Source organism: Scyliorhinus canicula, chromosome 2, assembly GCF_902713615.1.
Source record: "Scyliorhinus canicula chromosome 2, sScyCan1.1, whole genome shotgun sequence".
Taxonomy (NCBI): Eukaryota; Metazoa; Chordata; class Chondrichthyes; order Carcharhiniformes; family Scyliorhinidae; genus Scyliorhinus; species Scyliorhinus canicula.
This window is the reverse complement of record NC_052147.1, coordinates 247,854,298-247,877,073: the sequence shown is the minus strand read 5'-3', so window position 1 is coordinate 247,877,073 and position 22,776 is coordinate 247,854,298. Positions and strand designations below refer to the sequence as shown.

The 22,776-nt window shown below is 45.7% G+C and overlaps 1 protein-coding gene across 1 annotated transcript in view; it reads left to right on the top strand.

Moving 5' to 3' along the window:
- LOC119962093 (von Willebrand factor D and EGF domain-containing protein-like) overlaps positions 1-22,776 on the top strand; it is a 423,161-nt gene that overhangs the window by 136,593 nt on the left and 263,792 nt on the right. Inside the window, exons 6-8 of the mRNA XM_038789945.1 lie at positions 5,564-5,653; positions 8,013-8,157; positions 17,350-17,552. Of these exons, the coding sequence (XP_038645873.1) occupies positions 5,564-5,653; positions 8,013-8,157; positions 17,350-17,552 (438 nt within the window). The remainder of the gene's footprint in view (positions 1-5,563; positions 5,654-8,012; positions 8,158-17,349; positions 17,553-22,776) is intronic.

Sequence of the window (22,776 nt, the reverse complement as noted above, 5' to 3'; positions counted from 1 at the left end):
AGCCAGCATTGCATAGAGGTCTTCCATACATGGCATTGGATATTTGTCCAAATGAGAGGCCTTGTTTACTGTTAGTTTGTAGTCCCCACACAGCCGGACGGTTTTATCCGGCTTCAGCACTGGGACTACAGGCGTTGCCCACTCTGCAAATGGTACCGGCCGAATGATTCCCAGGCTTTCCAACCAGTTGAGCGCATCGTCCACCTTTGTCAACAAGGCATAGGGAATTGTGCGGGCCCTGAAGTACTTTGGTTGAGCTTCAGGGTCGACATGAATCTTGGACATGGCACCTTTGATCTTACCCAGGCCATCCTGGAAGTCTTCTGGGTACTTCCCTAGGACGTTGTATAGTCTCCTGGTGTCCATTCTGAAAATCAACTCTGAGTCCCAATGCTGCTTATGCAGCCAATCACGGCCCAGCAGACTAGCACTGGGTCCCCGTGCCACTATAAAGGTCAACCGGACAGACTACCGCCCATAGATAATTGAGGTCATTGTCATACTCGCAATGGCTAACAGTTCTCCCCTGCTTGCTGTCATATGCGTCTCAGTGCTCCTCAAATCTAGATGCTGGTTTCCCTTCCTGATCTTCTGGAACACCTGCCATCCTATCACTGAGACCGTAGCCCCCATGTCCAGTTCCATTCCCAGTGCATGACCATTCACCTGGATGGTGACTTTTATGGGGGCAACCCATGGGGCCGTGATGCAATTTAACTGTATTCACTCATCATTGTCAGGCGGCGCTTGGTGGAAGGCCCTAGCTCTAGGCGGACAAATCCCTCAAACGGAGCAATGTACTTGTTGGCTGACTTGGCGTTCCTGGTCCCTGCAGTTCCTCCGGCTATAGATGCAGTATCTCTTTGAGTCCTCCTCCAGTGGTTCAGGAGAGTTGTCTCGCCCGGCTGCAGTGGCTCTCGACCAACGGCCAATTTACGTGACCCTGACATTGCTCGCCTGAATGGGGGTGCCCCACACTATTCGCCTGCATTTCTGACGCGCCCATGATCTCCTCGTCATCCTTCTCCATGCTCTCAGATGAGAGGGAGATCTTGATGGCCGATTTCAGGTCCAAATTTTTAAAACATTGTTTATTAGTGTCACAGGTAGGCTTACATTAAGTCTGCAATGAAGTTACTGTGAAAATCCCTGAGTCGCAACACTCTGGCGCCTGTTCCGATACACTGAGGGAGAATTCAGAATGTCCATTTCACCTAATCGGCACTACCTCAAACCATTAGTCATTGTCCAAAGATACCTGTTCAATGGGCCAAAAGAACTGAGGGGGAGTCCGTTACTGAGTTTCACGCATGCCACCAATTCATCAAATGTCTTGGGAGTCTCTGGCCACAAGATAGGTTAGACTCTTTATGATGCTAAAAGTGGAAACTCCAAGGCTGGTCAGAAGAATCATCTTCTGATCAATCCTCCGCTATAATGGTGTTCACCCTGAAAAAGTAACACATTCACTCTGCGTACTGAGCCCGGTCTTCTGCACTCTCATCAAAAGAGTCGAGCCTCCTGAAGAGAAGAACTTGTAAACCTTCCTCCTCTGTGGTGAGATGCAGCCATGGGCTGGGTGTGCAGCAGTGCCCTCTGTTATTCCATTTTGTCCTCATCACTAACATGGCAATCAGTCAGCAGTCCCAAAAATGTCAGCCCAAGAAATGTATTTCTTACTCACAGCAAGACTGCACAGGGGTGAAGAACACCTCTAGTCCCAGCCAGGACCATCCAAAAATGTCGGCTCCCTTCTGAACTGGTTTTTATCCAGGAAATTAATGAGCCCCACTGTTGGGCCTCCGCCCCACACTGGTGGAGCTAATGGTCCACATGCCCCATGATTGATCAGGTTGTCTTCGTGGGCCTCGTGGGGGTTACAGCACCAATGAGCTGCAGTCACCAGGTATGTAATCTTAATACAAGTAAACTCTTATTATGTGCAGTATTATGATGAAACGGACAGAGATTGTAACTTACTATTTAATACACCTTTCCCAACCCCCCTTCCTAACTGCCCCACTCTCTACACACAAACACAGACAAACAACACACAGGGGAAGGAGGTGATGGAAAGATAAGTAAAATATTAATAAAACGAGTGTACAAAGATCAGTGATGCACTGGGATGACTTCCGGTTAGTGTCTCTCTGAAGTTCAGCTTTTGTTTTGATACTTCTACCTTCTTGAGATGGTTTTCTCTGACAAGGTTGCCCATCTTCTCTGCAGACTCAGAGTCATTTCGTGTTCCCAGCATAGGACGTGCCGGCACTCACTGCTTTCAGAACAGTGGGCGGCATGGTAGCACAGTGGTTAGCCCTGTTGCTTCACTGTGCCAGGGTGCCAGATTTGGTTCCTGCTTGGGTCACTGTCTATGCGGAATCTGCACGTTCTCCCCATGTCTGCATGGGTTTCGTACGGGTGCTCCGGTTTCCTCCCACAAGTCCCGAAAGATGTGCTGTTAGGTGAATTGAACACTCTGAATTCTCCCTCAGTGTACCCGAACAGACATCGGAGTGTGGCGACTAGGGGATTTTCACAGTGACATAATTACAGTGTTAATGTTAGCCTACTTGTGGCACTAATAAAGATTATTAATAACAATTAATAACAATAAGAGAGAGCTCCTTTTACTTCCAAGGTCAAAATACTTTTGCACAGTTCTCTCAGAAAGCATTACACAGACCAATCACTGATCATTGTTAGGCAGAATACTGTCCCTGCCAACCCACTGGTTAAAATTCACCCAGTGCCGAGGAGTCTGGCTTCTTCTCTCCAAATCCGAAACCTGGGAACACAGTGTCCTGGGAAACAGGTGCTTCAACTGCGTCTCCTGTTTAAAGGCACATCCCAATTATAGATCCACGGACCTAAAATAATATAAGAAAAGAAATGGGAATGGAGGAAATAAACATGAAGGATTCTTACGCTGCTAGCAGCAGGAAGTTAGCACGTACTGCCTGCATCGGAAACAACCAGAATTTTACCCCACATTAACTCCTTGTGAATGGCTGCTTCTGTCAGGCTGTGAGAAACTCATTATGCATTGTTCAGGGGAGATTTATGGGATGTGTTTACTTTGAGTCAGACCTGATCTCAACTCCCAGACAGAAGGTTAAGCTGACCAATTATCAGTAGAACACTGACAGACACAGTATGGCTGCTGCAGGAATGATGAATGTGAATATCCCACGATCGTTTCAGTTCTAATCTGATGTACTGCCAGTTAATTGCACTACATGTCCTTTGTTCATCTTTTATGAATGAAATAAAGGGAACTGGGCTCCCATATGGATGAATGACGCGTCACAGAGGTGTGTGAACACTCAATTTTTCATGCGCCTCCCACTGAAGTTATGTTCGGCAATTGCACAAATACTTGCAGAACCAGAAAGTATTCATTACATTGTAGGTCACTGTTGCTTTAACTTTTCTGACTCTAATATTGGATCGAGTGAAGGAGTGTAGGCTTGCATTGAAAGTTTTACACTTCAGTCTTCCCTTGCATTATATCTGGTAACCTTGGTTTTATTTTATCTATCACTCTGCTATCTCTTGTTAAAAAATCTGTCAATGGTACTGGAAGAGAACAGGTTGGGTGGATTATTCCAATATTTCTTCTAAGCGTCGGATTCAACGTGAAAAGAGGAGGGATTCCCGCTCGTGCCATTGGCGAGAACAATCGGCGTACATTAAGCCCCTTTTAGAGAATTTTGTTTTCACGAGTTTCACACTGCGCCCGTGGTGGCCTGCCTCCGATTCGCCCATCCAATAAAAGTTAATCTCTGTAATCAGTGGGGCGCTCCTTTTAAACGCCTCCCCAGCACTTCTTCCAATCGCAGTCAAGGGGAATGGCTGCCAGGAAGACAGCACCATGTTTGACAGAGGGAGTCCTCACCAGACCCTCTGGATGGGGTCGAGCAGAGGTGCGCCATTCTGTACCCGCGATCAGGAAGATGTCCAGCTAGCAAAGTCACCAACATTGCGTGGGAGGCTGTGGCCGCTTTAGCGAGTGCCAGCTTGTTCCAAAAGAGGGTTGTGCCGATAAAGGATGAATGATTTTCATGCAACCAGGATATGTCTGCCTCCGAATACCTCCCGTTTCAACCCTTGACACACCCATCACACCTCCATGGTGATATCATTATCTTCATGACATAATGAAAGCTCACACAGGAACATATTTACATTTTTCATGATGTGGGCGTCGCTGGCAATGCATTTGTTGCCCATTCCTACCTGCCCTCGAGCTGAGTGGCTTGCTAGGCCATTTCAGAGAATAATTGAGCTCAAACACATTGCTGTGGGTCTGGCCGCTGCCAGCGACAACGGAAAATTTGGGGCTCAGCCAAATCTCCATTCAGTGCAGCAGGACCGTAGAATCCCACCGGCGTGAAGGAATTCTGACTGTAATATTCAGGCAATCTGCTCTGCTGGTTTACAGCCAAAGGTAAAAATGACATCCCACTTCTTAGACCAAGCATAAAAATATAAAAATGGTTCCTTACATTAGGCCCTTGGAACAGATTCATGTATCTGAAAATGTTACATAACACATTGCTATCAATCTACTGGTGTATTCCCGCTTTGGTATAATTTTATTTATTATTTTACGTCCTAATACACCTACTTAGTAATCCTCCTATGCTACATGTGAATGTAGATTTCTTGTTCGTTTGAAAAGATCATTTGTGTGTGGTGACTTGTGGTGCTACTTACGATGCTGTAAAAGTTTCATTGAGCAGGGTTTTCCGGCTATGCCCACCAATGGTGAGCCTCCGGCATGGGTTTCCCAGTGGCGAAGGATGAGAAATGCTGTAGACAGCGGTGGGACCGGAAGATCCGGCTGCCGGCCAATGGTGGGCGTCCTCTGCCGCTGTGTGCGGGATAGAAAACCCCTCCCATTGTGAACTCTCTGGTCTGTTACCTCAGATGTTTCACATGCAAGATTATGTTTTGGTTCATAGTTAATACCAGCTTGCCAATAGAAACTGCATCTCTTGAGAACATAGAAGCCCTACAGTGCAAAAGGAGGCCATTCGGCCCATCGGGTCCGCACCGACCCTTCGAATGAGAACTCTACCTTGCCCACTCCCCCCTCCCTCCATCACCTGCATGTCCCTAGACATTAAAGAGCAATTTAGCATTGCCAATCTACCTAACCTGCACATCTTTGGACTGTGGGAGGAAACCAGAGCACCCGGAGGAAACCCACACAGACACTGGGAGAGCGTACAAACTCCACACAGACAGTCATGAGAGGCCAGACTTCAATCCTGGCTCCTGACGCTATGAGGCAGCAGTGCTAACCACTGTGCCACCGTGCCGTCCCCTGAGCATGAATGAAGAACTTTGGAAAACAGTCCTGGTTGCAAAGAGTGTATTTGCCATCTGGCATTCCCGATGAAGATCAATGTTTTTCAATTTTCTCAAGTGTATGGATACTGGCATGATTGGTTTTCCGAACTAGGATGACCATCAGCATCCCAAATATTATCAATTTTATCCATTTTCTCGGAAGATTAATTTAGATCAGGGTTTATTGTTTTTGTTTTTTTTCCAGGTTTACTGCAGCGTATCAACCTTCTTACGGGATTCTCCAGATATACGCAGTTTGTCCAAGGATAGTGAACCATTCTTTGCTGGAATTAAGGTGACTTAAATAATCTTGATATTTATTGTCCTTTGGTAGTGCAAAACTTGAGTATTGTTGAAAAGTGAGGCATGTCGAAAATGTTTGTCTTGGATTCATCGGGACATTTCCAAAGAATACCAACATAAAAGGAAAAGACCAATTTATACTGTATGAGAAGAGATTACTGATCGTTTGGCAAGTGTATTCTGATTGGTAGAGGTATTGCCATGGAGAATGTGATAACTGATGGCAACTGACAGCTTGATGGTCAAGGCATTGCCTGAGGAATGAGTCATAAAATGTCAGTCACTTATCTTGCTTAGCTGAAACAGGTGCAATGTATCAACATGTTCTTTCTGTCTCCAAAAAAACAGGGCCCTGTTAATTAATAGATGTAGCTTCCAGTACATGCAAGTGCATCACACTGCAAGCCCGACTGACAATCATAAATTGGTTGTCAGCGTAATTCTTAACACACTGAGAATTATTTAGCAAATATTGTCCAATTGTAGAATCACATCTAATGATGAATACTGTGTTTTGAATTTTGCAAGCACAGGCTGGTTGGTTACAGCCTGTACCTCAACCGTTACAAACAGCATCGGGGGCACATTGTTTGATACGATCCACCAATTTCAGGACTTACGGCTTACATACTAGTACCACACTGGCAGTGAAATTCATTTACCACATCATTCATTTTGAGTTTTCAATGGCCAAGGTACAGACAAGACCCAACCAGCCCCTGCTTGTAAAACATTAGATGTTTTTCTGCGATTGAAGAAAGAAGTGGAAAATACAGAAGATCGCAAGGTCTCAGTTTCAAAATAAGAGTTCAACCATTTAAGACTGAGAACCTTCACTAAAGGTTCATGAATCTTTGGAATTTTCTACCCCAGAAAGCTGTAGATTCTTTTGTTGAGAACACTCAAAATAGAGATTGCTAAATTATTTGGGCAGTAAGGGAATTAAGGGATATAGAGATATGTAGGAAGGTGAAGTTGAGGTAGGAGATCAGCAATAATTGTATCGAATGCTGTGGCAGACCTGAAGGACTGACGGTTTATTCTGGCTGTAATTCTTATGTCCTTATGTTACGGAGATGGGGTGGGGTCAGATCATGGAAGGATTTAAAGATGAGGATGAGAATTTTTAAATTGAGGCATTGGTTAACCACGCCTAGTCCATACAAACAATGCTTCTTTGGATATTTTTCTCAACATGTTTACTGCAGGGGAGGGGGGGATAGAGAAGGTTTGTGACAAGTGCACCTGCTGTCTGAACATGCAGGAAGAGTTGAACACGCTTATGCAATGTTGAACATTATGGTGTGGGATATGTAATAAGGCATGGAGAGTCAACAACGAGGTGTAGTAAAGACATTTATTTAACAACCGTCTTATCTACGAGGTCCGGTTACATCTCATAGAGTCTTCTCTCCTTTCTGGCCGGCTCCACACTGGCTGGCCTTTTATACAGGTGCTGGTAAACTGTCCTGCCCATAGAGGGGGAGCACAGTCCCAATGAGCACGGGAAACAATAATCCCCAGCGAGATCTGTCCCATGCAGGTTAATGCAGGGTACTCAGTGGCATAATTATCCTTGTCAGGGGATGCTGGGTCACTTCTCTAGTGCTGACATGAACCTGTTCAAACAACAACACAATAAGGGGACAATATATTTTGGGAGTTCGGTAGATTGAGGAAGCAGGTGAAAGTTTGGCATAGGTATCTCACAGACCTCAGGATTGAGTTCGCATTATTATTAATATTTACACAGAGGAGATTTAGTCTCAGAGTAGATTTTAAAATTCTCACCTTTGTTTACAAATTCCTCCATGGTCTCTCCCTATCAACTGTATTCTCCTCCAGGCCTACAACCTTCTGAGAGCTCTGTGCCCTTCTAATTTTGCCTCTTGCACAATTCTGACATTAACAGCCAACCTTTCTGATGCCGAAGCGCCTTCTGAAATTCTCCCCTTAAACCTCACTACCCCTCTTTACTCCTTTAAGATGCTCTTTAAAAGCTACTTTTTAACCAAGCTGTTAGCCATCTGCCCTATTGTCTACTCATGCAGCTTGATGTTAAATTTTTGTGATAATGTTCCTGAGAAGTACTACTTCATTAAAAGTGCTACATGAATTCAGTCTATTGTTGCTGATAAACTTGATCTCATAAAAGTGTTCCTGGAGTAAAAATGAATGACTTTGAAAAAAAGCATTCTTGGAAATAGACTCTGAAGTAATCTGCTGGGAAAAACATTGTCACAAAATCTGGATCTGGGGATATTTATAACTGCAATATTTAAAATGTTTTAAGCATTTTTTCTCACATTGTCAGAGGTTGCCTTTTGAAATCACTTATCTTTTTCAATCAGTTTGAATCGGAGTCTTTGCAAATTGCAGAAGATGGCAAGCAACACTCTTTGTTGATCCAAAGCACTATCCCTATCTCTTGTGTGGAAGATAGTCAGAATTTAAATAATTGTAAAATCACATTGCAACTCACGACCAATGACACAGGTAAGAATTAAGTTTGCGAATGGTTCCACAAATAGTATATTTGTTTACGAAGTGCTGTACCGGTTAAGCAACCAATGAAACATGGCTTTTAATTTAAAATAGATCTACAAAGAGAAATAACTGGAGGCTGTGTGGCCAAAATGTTGCGATCAAAAATAAGTTTTTTTATATTAAGTGTTCTCATTAGGCAACGCGATTAATTTATTCATTCTCTTTGATGTCACCTAACTCTACACTAAGCAACATAAGTAGTTAATCCATTCTCTTTGATTATTAGCTAGATTAAGCTATCTGTAAATGAAAAACTAAAAATACAACCAGCATACTTTTAAGCAAATTTTCATTATTGGTAGGGTATGCATTTTAAGAATTTACACCTAATGTATTTATGCCTCCACGTCTGCATTTAAGATTTTTAAAGCTCCTTTGCTTTTTCTGTAGTGATGGCAAAAACTATTGTACGTGTGTAAACTCATTTATTTTAATCCAACACAGGAGTTCAGCCGCTACTTTAGAATTAATTATCTAAAGGCGGCATAAAAATAATGTATCTAAAGGCGGCACAAAAATAATGCAATACGTCGCAGTATGCTTTTTCTATTTCTCTGATAACAGCTAAGTAACTGAAACATTATCTGCTCTGGTCTCGGAATTATGGCATGCAAATGCTTGACATGTCCGTAGGAAATCTCTGGGATCTGCTTGTTTGAAATAAACAGGCTAAGCAATTTGTTAAAATAGTGGACAGTGGAATTTCAAATGAGCCCATGAAGTATTTGGAAGTGATGATTGCACAGGATAATTTCCAGGCTCTGTCCTTTAGGGACCTTGGGTAATGTAGCATTGTATGATCAAGGCAGTGGGCGAATAATCAGCTCCCATCCCCCAGTCATTGTCTTACTGAAACAGTCCGCTCATGATCGGTTCCTTTAATCTGGCACAATGTTCTTTGTTGTTCCAGTTCACCCTCCAGCTATAGTTTGTGTGCAGAACTAATGACAATGAGCAGGACAAACCTGATTGCCCTTTTCTGAATTATAACATTGACATAACAGTCTATTAAAAAACACTTAAATAAAACAAAGCTGGGCCTTCAAAGTGTACAAAGATTGTTTTGAATCACTTAGCAATTTTAACACGGCATTGGAATTAGTTTGTCGGAAGCTAAGACTTTTCACAATAATATGATAATGTTTGTTCCATATATTAACTTGCCTCATACGCTGGGAAGCGATTGAAGTTTGTGGTATAAAAAGCCAAAGCTCACAATAGTATTTCTCGAGAGAATTTACACATCAGATCTCATTTACTGGCAGGAAACATTGACAGCATTGAGATCCTCCAGTGGACAGCACCATTTAATTTGTGCCAGGAAATGAACACAAGTACCATTGCCTAAGAAGCATTTATTTAAAGGGGCAGATAGGCAGTAGGCACTCTCTGCATCTCAGCCAGAAACGGCAAACTCCACTAATCCCTGTTCCTGTGCTATCATAAGATAAACCACAGCAAATCCTGTTTTTCAAAGTCAAAATTAAAAATAGGTTGCTGGGCTTAAAGAGCATGTTTTGCGATCACATCTGTTGACATCTAACTTAAACAGCCCTGTTCCTTTAAATACAATGCAGAATTTGAAATACATTAGTAACTGTATTATGATTGCCAACTCCAGCTGAATAAGCATCTAATCCAAGTATGGAATCCGACTGAATCAAACCATATCTAATTCACTGCCACTGTGTAGAATTCCAGATCCAGTCATGGAAATTAAATACAAATTTTCATCAGAGTTGGGACTGATCTTAATATCTACTTTTCGTGTCCAGGACATTGTATAGCAAAATAAATGATCTGTCAAATTTTTGTGTTTTGAAAGACCAAGCATCATGCGCGTGCAATGATTTTGAGCAGTGGTTCTCTTGTTGTTTAGAATAAATTGCTCAATGCTTGATTACCTGGGCTATTAAACAAAGATTTAACCGCAGTGTACACAAATCTGGTTTGGCAAATACTCACCCAAGCATAAAATGTCTTGGCAATTAATGCAGCTGGCCGACCTTCCAAACAAAACAGCCATGAAGCAATGGAAAGTCAAGTGCCCTGGAGACCACCTGTCGAGCCCAAAGTAAGCACGATGGGGCAGGTCTGGGGTTACTGAGATGGCTTGTATCTTGGGAAGGGCAGAGAAACTGCAGGCAGACCTGAACTTTATCTTTTAGACCTGGAGCTCCCGGCCCCAAGAATTAAACTATTAAAAAGCTGGAACAAATTGTCTGCAGTGTCCAGCTTCCCCCCCACCCCGATACACACACCTCGGTGAGTCCTAGTTCTAGAGTAGGCTCGAGGTCACAGTCTGGTGATCATCTACAGACATGGGTACACAGCAAAGAGGGGCAGTGACAGCCGAGGTCTCTAACACTCAAAGGACCTCTGGAGACCAGGCCCCTAATGAGTCGGATTCTGATGACAAGCCTCTGGAATCGGCCCTGAGAGAGATGTTGGAGATGCAGAGACAGGCAGAGGAACATCAAGCAGAATTGTCAGAAGTCATTAACAGGCTGGATTGAAGGATGAAGGAGTCTGCACATGTTCGGTCTAATGTCGTGGCTCTGGCATGTGAGTGCATTGAGGTCTCCATGGGAAATGGAGACCCAGGTACAGCAGAAAACATAGTTTGTGCCGGATGTGCATTTGGACTGGCATTCCATGACTCCTGCCAATAATTCTACCATTCCATCAGTGGCTAGGTGAGGTGGGAACAGGGCACCTCAACCTCCTTCCAGGTGCCCTTTCTTTTCAAGGAGCCTGGGAGGGGTCCTCGGGAACCCCAAGGGAAGAGGAGCATCAGCCAGAAACCCTTAGGAATCCCTAAGGATAACCTAAATCCCCTGTACCTGTGACCCTATCATCCCCAGCAAGCCAGGCCGAGGAGGGTGCACCTGTCCCCAAGAAAGAGACCCTTAGTCACGGCCCTTCAGGCCTCAGGCCTCAAGAGGAAGTCCCCAAAACAAATTTCAGACAACAGGGCATTATAGTCAGAAGGATGCCTCTACCTCTGCCTTGCATGTTGGGCTGCGCTTAGACATAATGATGGAATAAGGAAAATTAAAAAGTTTTGAATGCACAATGGTGGCACTGGTGTTCATTCACTGTATAAAATCTGCACTGTTAGAAATATATTTCACTGTTATCCCTCTCCAAGCCTCATATTGAATGGCTAATCCATGTGATCCAAGCTGGGCGGGGGTGGGAATCACGCCGCGCCGGTCGGCGGCCGCTCGGAGTGGCCCCCCCAGCGATTCTCCGGCCTGCGATAGGCCGAAGTCCCACTGGTTCTTTGCCAGTGCCGCCGGCGTAGATTAGACTAGGTCCCTTACCGGCAGGACCTGGCGGCGCGGGCAGGCTCCGGGGTCCTGGGGGTGGTGTGGGGCGATCTGGCCCCGGGACGTGCCCCCACGGTGGCCTGGCCCGCGATCGGGGCCCACCAATCCGCGGGCGGGCCTGCGCCGTGGGAGCACTCTTTTCCTAAGGCGTCGGCCGTGTCAGCCTCCGCGATGGCCGACACATAGGTGACCCCCCCGCACATGCACGGGGATGATAATGCTCTCGCGCATGTGCGGACCCGCACCGGCCAGCGGAGTCCCTTCAGCCCCGGCTGGCGTCGCGCCAAAGGCCTTTCACGCCAGCCAGCGGGCCGCAAACCACTCCGACGCTGGCCTAGCCCCTGAAGGTGCGGAGGATTTCGCATCTTTGGGGCGGGCCGATGCCGGAGTGGTTCAAGCCACTCCGTCCCGCCGGGACCCCCCGTCCCGCCGGATACGGGAGAATCCCGCCCTGTGTTCATTCAAAGCTACCAGATTCCACCCCAACCCCACCTGTGCTAATTATCTCCCAACTTGTCCCTCAGTTCCATGGTTTGTCACTCAATGTCATCAGTCAGACAGTCATCTTTAGTTCCACACCAATGACATGAACAAAGGCACTTTCTATATGAATACGCTGGCTGGACAATGGACATGTTAACCCTTACATCTGAGGATCACATTGTGCGACCTCATGAGAATTGTTCTTGGAAGGTTAGTCACTGTCCTGATGCTGTTGTTTTGAAATCTGTTCTTTCTGGATGTTATAAGTATTTATCACAACACATGTTGGAGTCTTTTCACCCAAGTGCACTTGGCGATGATCTTTTTTTAATGATTGTGAGGATTTGGTAAGCATCATCAAGCTCCATAGCCATTCACGGCTCCCTGCAGTGTTATTTCATCTCCCCTTGTATGGCTGCACATTACTCTTTGATTGTCTCCCATGCTCTCCGTGCATGACGCTGAGTGATGGAAGTTGGTTGCACTCGGTGACATTTGAAACGTCTGCCAGAGTGTGTGACTCAGAGGTGTGTGTCCATCCTGATGAAGTTGTCTAATTGCTGGTGAACATGTTACTTCGCTTATGAATGGAATGCCCAGGATGGGATTTTTGCCTTAAGTGTCAACTCAGACAGGAAAAGCAGAATGCAGCCTGCTGACTATCCTGCCGGCTTTTCCCAAAATATTTTTGGACACTTAGACAAACACAATTCAAGGAGGCGGGCCCCGCGAAGCCATTTTGGAGGGAGGGGCACTAAATGAACCAGCCCTGCCAGCAACCTCAAGGGTGCCCCATTGTGAGAATGATAACAATAGAAAAAAGGAACCCTGCCCCCCCCCCCCCCCACCCCTGACTGCCCCTCCCCATGGAATCCCCCTCCTCATGGACAAAGACCCCACTTCCCCCCTACCCGCATGGACACGGAATCTCTGGTACCTCTCCCAGGGAGCAGCGCCAGGAGGTAGTACTAGGAAGCAGTGCCAGGGTAATGTGAGTGGGTAGTGCTGGTGTACTGCCTGGACATGACCCTCTTGCCATTGCGGGCTGTACTCACCTATCCGCCTCCGTGGATTCTCTTCGCCAGTCCCCCAGTTTTAAAAACCCATTGTAAACCACGCCAATGTGATGTCACGCCACTGGGGGTGGGTGGGTGGAGACTTTTCTATGTGGGGTAAGTTACAGCGAGGGGGCCCGCTAAATATATTAAAATGTATTATAATGGGGTTCCTGTCATTGCATGATGGAGGCCGGGGACAATCGAACAAGGTCATCCCGCTGGCTAAAAGCTGTTTTCGATCTCCTGCTTACTTCTCTGCAATTCCTACCTGCTGGAAATAGGGTGGAAGTTCCCCCAAATACTGTTGCTTGGTGGAATCCCTGTGTGAACGCCAATTGAGAGGGAATTCTTTACAATACTGTGTAATCAATGTCTTAGGGTTCATAGCAAGGATTGGGATTTGTGAGAACTAGCCTTGCGTGCCCTCGCAGTCTGTGTGATTTGGAATCATGAGCTACCACATCCCGAGACAAGTAAAGGCGTCTGTCGCCCTGCCTTCCACTCCTCTCCGAGTGTGAGCTGTGCCTTCTGTGGATCGTTGGTTGTGCCAAATGTCTTTGTGGATTTGGCTCCTCCTCGTCAGCAGCTGGTCCTTATTGAGGCCCCACTGGCTCCTGGTCCTCAGAGTGCCAGTCTTGCTTGAGCTGTGCTAATCAGCGATGGGCTCTTCTTCTCATTCGCATCAAAGCTATCATGAAGGGAGTGTTGCCTGCAGCCTACATTCACAACTCTTCCTTGTTCCTGTGAACTGATACAATTGAGCAATCAATGGTACTTCCAGCGAATGGTCTGCCTCCATTTACAAGACAGCCATTCATTCTTCAGCTCTTGATTTTGCCTTAGTCTCCACATCACACACACCAAGGCCACTCCTTGCAGGGTGATATCAATCTGGAGGATGGCAGGTGACTTTCCATCAGACGTGAAAACGCATTCACAATGACGTTGTTCATTACTGGCAAACGTCCAAAGTCTGAGGAGGCACAGTCAGTCTTGTGTTGATTGTCCTTCAGTGACCTGTACAACAACGATGGATAATCAGTCTGTGCACTTCTGTCCTGACTGTAAGTATGGTCACTTGAATGCCATGCTCAATGCACTAGAAGTTGGAGGTTTGTAGGGCCCATGCTGCCTCTGCACATTAGGTATGGCCATTGATTCTTGGACACTGCATCCATTCTGACATACTTCTTGTTCGGATACTGCAAATAGATGTGGAAATATTGGACTTTAAAAAAGCCCTTATATTTTACAAATGGACACACACTCCAGCCACTGATGGGAATGGCTGCAGGCAGTTCTCTGAGGAACAGTGGAACTCCTCCCTGTGATTCCAGACAAGGCAATTCTCAAATAAGCCAAAGATTGATTACCATCTCTGGTAAAGACAGATGAACATAATGGTTATCTCCTTCAGAGGCCCTGGGTATAATTACCTAGATCGAGTAGTGGTCTCTGTGTGTGTGTGTGTGTGTGTATACTGTGAGAAACCGCAGCTAAAAGTTTGCTACACTGAAAGTAATACAGTAACCAAGGCAGGGTCCCTGCAAAATAGCCAGATTTTGCAGTAACATCAAAAGCTCTCTCTCTCTGACTGTGAAAGTCAATCAACCATCAGGTGGGAAAGAACTGCAATCACTCTACCAAACTACAGACTACCTCAACTAAAGAATCAACTACTGAAATCGATCCGTGTCAGACACAATGCATCATCATCTACTCCTCACAACTTAAGGACTGTTCCGTGTCACTTTTTATTTACATTTACTTACGTTTGGACCCAATTCTTACTTCAAATCCATATGAATGTTGATGCATGTGTTTTATCACTTCTCTCTCGCTGTTTAGTAGTTCATAAACTTGCTCTATCTTAACTCAAGAAAGCGTAATTAAATTGGCTTATTTTTAAACATAACTATTGGGTCTGGAATAGGTATCCAAGAGGAAGGGAACCTTGTTAGATGAAACCTTCTTGCTACCGGTAGAGGGTGGGTTGAATAAAAATACAGAATCAGTCCTGACTTCTCACCCAGATTTGTAACAATTTTGGGGACAGACAATCACAAATCGAGGTGTCTCGTTCGGCTCAAGAGCTTTTGGGGAACCTCACCTAGGGCTGGTCATAACACATAAGGATTGGGTGCCAGTTAAGACTGCCATTTTTTAAAGCATGTTTTTCCAATTGTGTCATTGATCACTGAAGGCAAAAATAGAGTTGATTACTTTTGTGAGTGTGTCCAACTTCTACACTACCCCCCCCCCCCCCCCCCAAAATAACCCACCACGTTCTTCCCATACTTCGCCACAGCCACCACCATATTATTCCCACTCTTTCTGTCATTGTACAGCCTTTCTTGGTACCTATGACCCCATCAGTGTTCATTTCCGGAGCCCTATCGCCATGAGAGCATTGAATACTCCACCATGACTTTTCAACTACCGACATACAGACTGCAGAAGAGGCCCCTGTTTGTGACTGTGCCATCTGCCTCACAGAACCATGCCTCTAACCCACAGGAACCAATGCTGCAGGTGATTGGCCATGCTTGGTACAACATACTGCACACTATCGTCACTGCCCAGAGGAGCATTCGACCCAAGGCTATGACATGTAGAGCCCCCTCAAATAGGCCACAAAGCCCCAAGACAGCCTGTTCAAAATGCCACTAACAGCGTGATATCAGCCCCAGGACAGCCTGTTCAAAATGCCACTGACAGCGTGATCTCAGCCCCAGGACAGTCTGGTTAATATATCCCCAACATCCTCAGAATAGTCTGTTCAATGTGCCCAGACAATGTGGCCATAACCTCAAGACAGTGTCTGATTCCTCATTGGGCATTCTTATCTGTCTTGCCCCAAGATAATCTTTCACGACTGTGCTCTGTTCCACCACCTCGCCCTCATTCTGCCGCCTCATTCTCCCTCCCCGCAGATATTTCCTCTTGTGCCCAGCCTTGGCAAAGCTTGTGATAAAAGCACCTGAAATCTCGCAGCAACATTCTTAAATGTAGGCGAAAGAAGCACCGACATATCTCAAAGTAATTAATGAACTGAAACTGTCCAGGTGCACACCAGTTACGTGCAATTAGGAAAGAGATCATTCTAATTATCTGCTGGCAGGGTGCTTAATTTGGAGGGGGAACACAATTCTGGTGAGTTGACCTTCTAATGAGCATTTGTGAGATAGAAATGAATCCAAATATAGTTCCTGACACAGATCAGCGAGAAACTCGGCCTGCCTTTAACCTGCCGTCAAAGTCAGGAGAACAAAATTCCAAACAAATTTCACACCAGTAGGAAACTGACTTTTGAAATCACACCAGGTTTTGTGCTCCAGCCCAGCATGATTACCCGCACTGGCGGGAGGGGAAAATTCTGCTCATTGTGGTGACAGCATCTATGAGACGTAAAATGTATTGGATTTCAAGGATAGTTACTGCATTAGTAATGACCTGTTTTCTATCAGCGCTGAACGTCAGCTATTTATTATTACTAACCATTTATAGAGCCACAGAATGCCTACAGCGCAGAAGGAGGTTATTCGGCCCATCGCGTCTGCACTGACCCTCTGAAAGAGCACCCTACCTAGGCTCACTCTATCCTCAGAACCCCAACTAACTTGCACATCTTTGTGTTTGAGCACCTAAAGGAAACCCACGCAAACATGGGGAGAAAGTGCAAAGTCCACACAGTTACAAACTCCAAGGCCGGAATTGAACCCGGGTCCCTGGCGCAGTGAGGCAGCAGTGCTGACCACTGTGCCACCCATATGTTGTTATATTCAGCCACCATTTGTATATATATATTTTTAAAATAAATTTAGTGTACTCAATTTATTTTTCCAATTAAGGGGCAATTTAGTGTGGCCAATCCACTTGCCCTGCACAGATGTGCTGTGGGGGCAAAACCCACACAAACACGGGGAGAATGTGTAAACTCCACACGGACAGTGACTCAGAGTCAGGATCGAACCTGGGACGACGGCGCCGTGAGGCTGCAGTGCTAACCGCTGCGCCACCGTTCTGCCCCCATTTGTATGTATATGATGAGAAGGAGTAGTTACCAAAAAAACATTTTCACCAGATTACTGGTCTAGTGAAAATACCACTATGCCACTACCTTCCCTGGTTAGCTGTCAAAAATGCAGGCCAGCCAGCGACGTCCGCATCCCACAAATGAATAAAGACAAAACACCGCCTCTCTCTGTGAAATCAAGTTTGCACCTGTCCAGTGTCTTTCAAAATTTCCATTTGCTTTTTGTTTTCAGACAGTCTGAATGTAGCACTCTCCTCATGCCACGTGGATTTAGTACAGACACCTTGTACGAGTGGAAGCTGTGCAAGAAGCTCGCTCACTGTGATGGCTGTGACAGATTTTGCCCGAGATGGAAATCGTGTCAGCAGTATTAAAATTGAACCTATTAAGTCAAACAATCTCCTGTGGCGAGGTTACATCCCAAAGGATATGAAGGTCAGTACCAAAGAAAACCTTTTTAGTAGCTTCAACAGATCATTCTGTATTTCAGTCTCGAAAGTCATGGACATAGTCATTGGATATCAACGCATGAAATTGTAAATCATTGTACTAAATTGAAACAAGTACTGCTATATTTAACATTAAAACAACTGAAAAGCTTAATTTACTGGTGATTCAGACAATGTGCAATTCCAGAGATATATTAAACCTTGGCCCTTTGGTCTTAGCATCGTACAGAATCAGAGAATGGTTACACACACAAATAGACCATGAGGTTAATGTTGATGTTTTTCTCTGCTTCAGCTGCCTGGTCTAATCGTATGATTTTGTTCACTCGCCAAGTTCTTCAGTCTCCCTCTAGTAATGTACCCTGTATGTCTTTTTAAAATATATTTTCCAGTTTCCATTTTATTGCACTTTAAACACCACAAGGCAAAATCAGGTATTGCCGAGGAGGCAAGCAACACCGTGGACACCTGGCTGGGTAGGACCACGTGGCATTCTTCAATGATATCAATAAAGAGTGTCACGCTGCCTGTCCTGGGGAATCAATGCATCCATAGAACCCACACTATGTGAACAGATTCCTTTTTAAAAAATATTTTTCTTGAAAATGTTAATTTTAAACAAACAGGACTTATAGAACATAGAACAGTACAGCACAGAACAGGCCCTTCGGCCCTCAATGTTGTGCCGAGCCATGATCATCCTACTCAACCCACGTATCCACCCTATACCCGTAACCCAACAACCCCCCCCCCCCCATAACCTTACTTTTATTAGGACACTACGGGCAATTTAGCATGGCCAATCCACCTAACCCGCACATCTTTGGACTGTGGGAGGAAACCGGAGCACCCGGAGGAAACCCACGCACACAGGGGGAGGACGTGCAGACTCCACACAGACAGTGACCCAGCCGGGAATCGAACCTGGGACCCTGGAGCTGTGAAGCATTTATGCTAACCACCATGCTACCCTGCTGCCCTGGACTTCAATAATAGTAACATAGTGATGCTACACTATATAAGGTAGTGATACAAGCACACAGAAAATCAAGACTAATGCAACATTTCATGTAATATTTTCATAACAATACTAATTAGCCCCCTGGTCACTTCCAGGATGTTTGACCTCCATTCTGTGCTGTGCCAGCTACTCCCAGCAATTGGGCTGGACAAAAGGGGCAATGGCTGCTAAAATGGAAAGCAGGACCCCGGGTTTGGGATTCATTGAAATGACAGAAAGTGCTGGAAAACGGTCTGGCAACATCTGTGGAAAGAAAAACAACAACTAATGTTTTGAGTTCAATGGGCTTTTTGGTGGGCATGGACTAGTTTGGGCCGAAGGGCCTGTGATTCTATGACTCTTCTTTGTAACACAGGAGACGTTTCTGCCATGTGTGTGTGTGTTTTTGTGTGTGTGTGTGTGAATGGCGGTTGAATGAGAGTTGGGCAAGGGACAGTAAAGATGGTGTATATTCTGGAGAAATCCCACTAAAATTTCAGTTTGGAAGTAATAAAAATGGGCACATGCAGAGCAAGGTGTGGTTGCCAATTTGGGTAATGCCAGACCCCCCCTGACTGCCAGTCCTTCTGCAAATAGAAGTGGCGACAATGGGCATCCCTGCCTAATGCCTCTATTCAGGAGATAGTACCCCGAGCTCAACACGTTAATTTGTACCCTTTCCTTAGGTGATCGATACAAAGTCACACCCATGAAATAAATTTCTGTCCAGGTCATGTGAACAGATTTCTATCCCTAAATGCTGTTATCAGTTTTAGATTTATTTGATTGTCCTATTCATCACAAGGATGATTGTCTTCAATAGACACCCCTTCCTCCTTACCACAATTACCATTGATTTCTGTCCTTTCTGTTTCATTCCATTTAACCTTGAAATAGTCCTTTTGTTATCGTGCCTTCATTTTCTTTTTTCCCACCCCGATACTTTACTCCTTTCCTTTCCTGTATCATAGAGCTTAATTACATTGCGGTCAGTGCTTCCCTTTCATAGAATTTACAGTGTAGAAGGAGGCCATTCGGCCCATCGAGTCTGCACCGGCTCTTGGAAAGAGCACCCTACCCAAGCCCTTACCTCCACCCTATCCCCACAACCCAGTAACTCCACCCAACACTAAGGGCAATTTGGACCCTAAGGGCAATTTAGCCTGGCCAATCCACCTAACCTGCACATCTTTGGACTGTGGGAGGAAACCGGAGCACCCGGAGGAAACCCACGCAGACACGGGGAGAACGTGCAGACTCCACACAGACAGTGACCCAAGCCGGGATTCGAACTTGGGACCCTGGAGCTGTGAAGCATTTGTGCTAATCACTATGCTACCGTGCTGCCCATATGCTCTTTCTTGCTTCACCGACTAACTTTGCTTCATTATCAAAAATAAGGCTGGTGTTTTCTTCCATGTTTGAACTGTAACATATCCATTGTTCTTTTTCAATCAAAACGTTCTCCTTATTGCAAACTGTACAACAACAATTCAATCCCTGAGCTCTCTCTGTATGTGTATATAAGTTTCTTGCTCTATCTCTTTTCCACTGTTTTGCAGTCTATCTATACTTCCAGTAGTGACCAATCCCTTTGCTATTCTTTAACTTGATCTGGGCCAATTCTTTGCTAAATATTTATGCCCTGGTGTTACAATATTGTTCAGAATTAATATTCTCATTGCTTTTCTTCACTCATGTCCACACTGAAAATGTAATGCCTCAAAATATATAATTGGCAATATTGACCCAACTGCAACCACATTTCAATTGCTTTTATTTTATAAGGATTTTCTACTTTAATTCATTGTCTCGTGTTCCTAGAGTTGGTCCTTGTTGGGGGCGGTGATTTCCGTGCCTCCCCGCGGCATATTCCTGTGTTGGGAGGTGGCTCACCATTGGCTGGCAGTGGGATTTTCTGGTCCTGCTGCTGTCAATGGGATTTTCCATTGAATCCACCCCATGCCCCCGGGAAACCCGTGGCGAGGGGTCACCGTCCATGAGAATTGCTGGAAAATGTCCCCATTGTTTCTGTGTTGTGTTTAACATACATAAATTGTAGTTTGGATTCCTTTGGATTGGTGACTTTGGAATTGTTGATGGGACAATGTATAAGGAGCTTTAATGAGTATTCGCTCAAAGGTAGCATTCTTGCTTCTGAGTCATAAGGTTGTGTTTTTGAGTCCCAATCCAGGGGCTTAAGCACTTGTTGGCAGATATTGCAATACAGGCTTGTTAGCTCCGAGCACAAATTTCATAATGTCCGCTAAATCTTGTGAGAGACAAAAACAGGATTTGCGGCGTCAAGATTTCGGAATGTGATCTGCCCAGCCCCCCTCGGATGACGTGATCTGGTTCACCCCCAGAAAGGACCCAGGTCTGATTAGCATGCATTAGCATGTCATTAGTGGGCGTCATGATGCAACTACCTGGCCCAATGTTTCTTCCTACCCATCAGTCGTGACATTACCCCAGCGTGAATAACTACTGCTTTTTAGAAAGGGGGACCTGGCGACATGACCTCAAAGAGGGAGGTCGGAGGTGAGCATGAATCTCACCATGATCCACAATGGAATCCAAAGGGAGAGAGGTCATCGGAAAGCACTTGGGGGCTGTCGAAAGGCTGCAAGTGACCTCCCGGGGACTAAAAGTCCATTTGTGAAGGGGGATGATCTGGGGTGGGGAGGGGAGTGATTCCCTCAGTGCCATGCAGCTTGGCCAGTTGGGTATGGTGAGTGAGTGTGTGTCCATCAGACAATGCTAATTGGAGCTCCCTCTTTGTAGGGAGCCACTGAGTATTACCTATGAAGTGATTTTAGGTTTGGAGGGATGGCAGCAATGAGCTCCCTGATGGAGTCACTTGAGTAGTCAGGGTGCATAATAGCATTGCACAGCACTGAAGGAGGAACCGATTGTGCTCAGATAGAGTGCTGAGGCTTCTGCTTGTGCCACTGGTTGGCCCTTCAGAGTTAATCCTTCACAACAGCAGCTCCCCACAGTGCCACATCCAAGGCTGAAACTCAGATTTCAGTGCCAGCGCCAGCAGCTTGTGCCTGGGAAACAAGGGCCAAGTGGCTCATATCTCCCAGGGCCCCCAGCTTCTGCATGTTCAGACCCTTTGTTCCATCCCCCCCCCCTCGTCCCCTGCTTACCAGTGCCCACCCTCACCATCCAAATGTCGACGTCCAGCTGTGTTGATAAAACACAGCTCCATCCTGCAACAGCCTCCCATGGTCCCATGAGCAGGAGAAGGCAGCTAGGCTGATGACCAGCTGTGCGTCTGTGTGTTTTGGAGATGGGATGGGAATTGATATCATTGAGTGCGCGGATGCGGCAGACAGTATTCCTTGGCTGGCTGCTCCCAACTAAAGTTGGCCAATGTATCAGTGCATGGCAATGATCCCTAATCCTTCCGTTATGTCCAGGTTGGCCTGGGTGTTTCCCCAGGATTCAGATCAGTGCTTGAGGTGGCCTGCTGTCTGCCATGACCTGCTGCCGAAATGTCCTTGGCAGGCATCCTCTGGAGGGCCGGGACCTGGAGGGCCTCAGCCTATTTGTAGATGGCACAGGTGTTATACCACCCTGTCCTGTTCTCTGTGCCAGAGGTGCCCTGGTCTCTGGAAGTGGTGTTGCTCGTTATGCTTTCCTTAATTTGCTCTGTTTTAATTACCTTTGCTCAAGAGTCGCCAGGCCACAAGGTTCAAAACCGAATACTGATCAAAGACTCGATACACCAGTCAGTAAGTTTGAAATCAATGCACATTTATTACACACACAGTCAATTAATACTCATGCACAAACTCTACTCACTAAACTACAACTACTACTAAAAGCCTATATTTAGCTTCGGGCGTCCACTCAGTCAGAGGAACAATGGCCGTTGTTCGGTTCTGATACTGCTGGCTTCGAACTGGTATAGAATAGTAGCTAGGAGCGCCTATCTCGTAGCGTGCGTTGACCTGAAACTTACTTGGCTGGTGCTTGGCGGGCCTCTCGTCGCTGAGAGCCAAAGGCCAAGGTGAAGATGAAGAGTTCTTAAGAGAGCGCTCTGACCTTGGGGACTCTGTTTTATACCCCAAAGGGTTTTGCGCCTTTCTAGGCAGACCCTGGACTTGGTCCCAATTAATTGGACCATGTCCCAATCATTTGTATCGATTCTCTCCAATAACGGGCTCGTTCCTCGATCGCTGGGCGGGCCCTAGGTAACCGT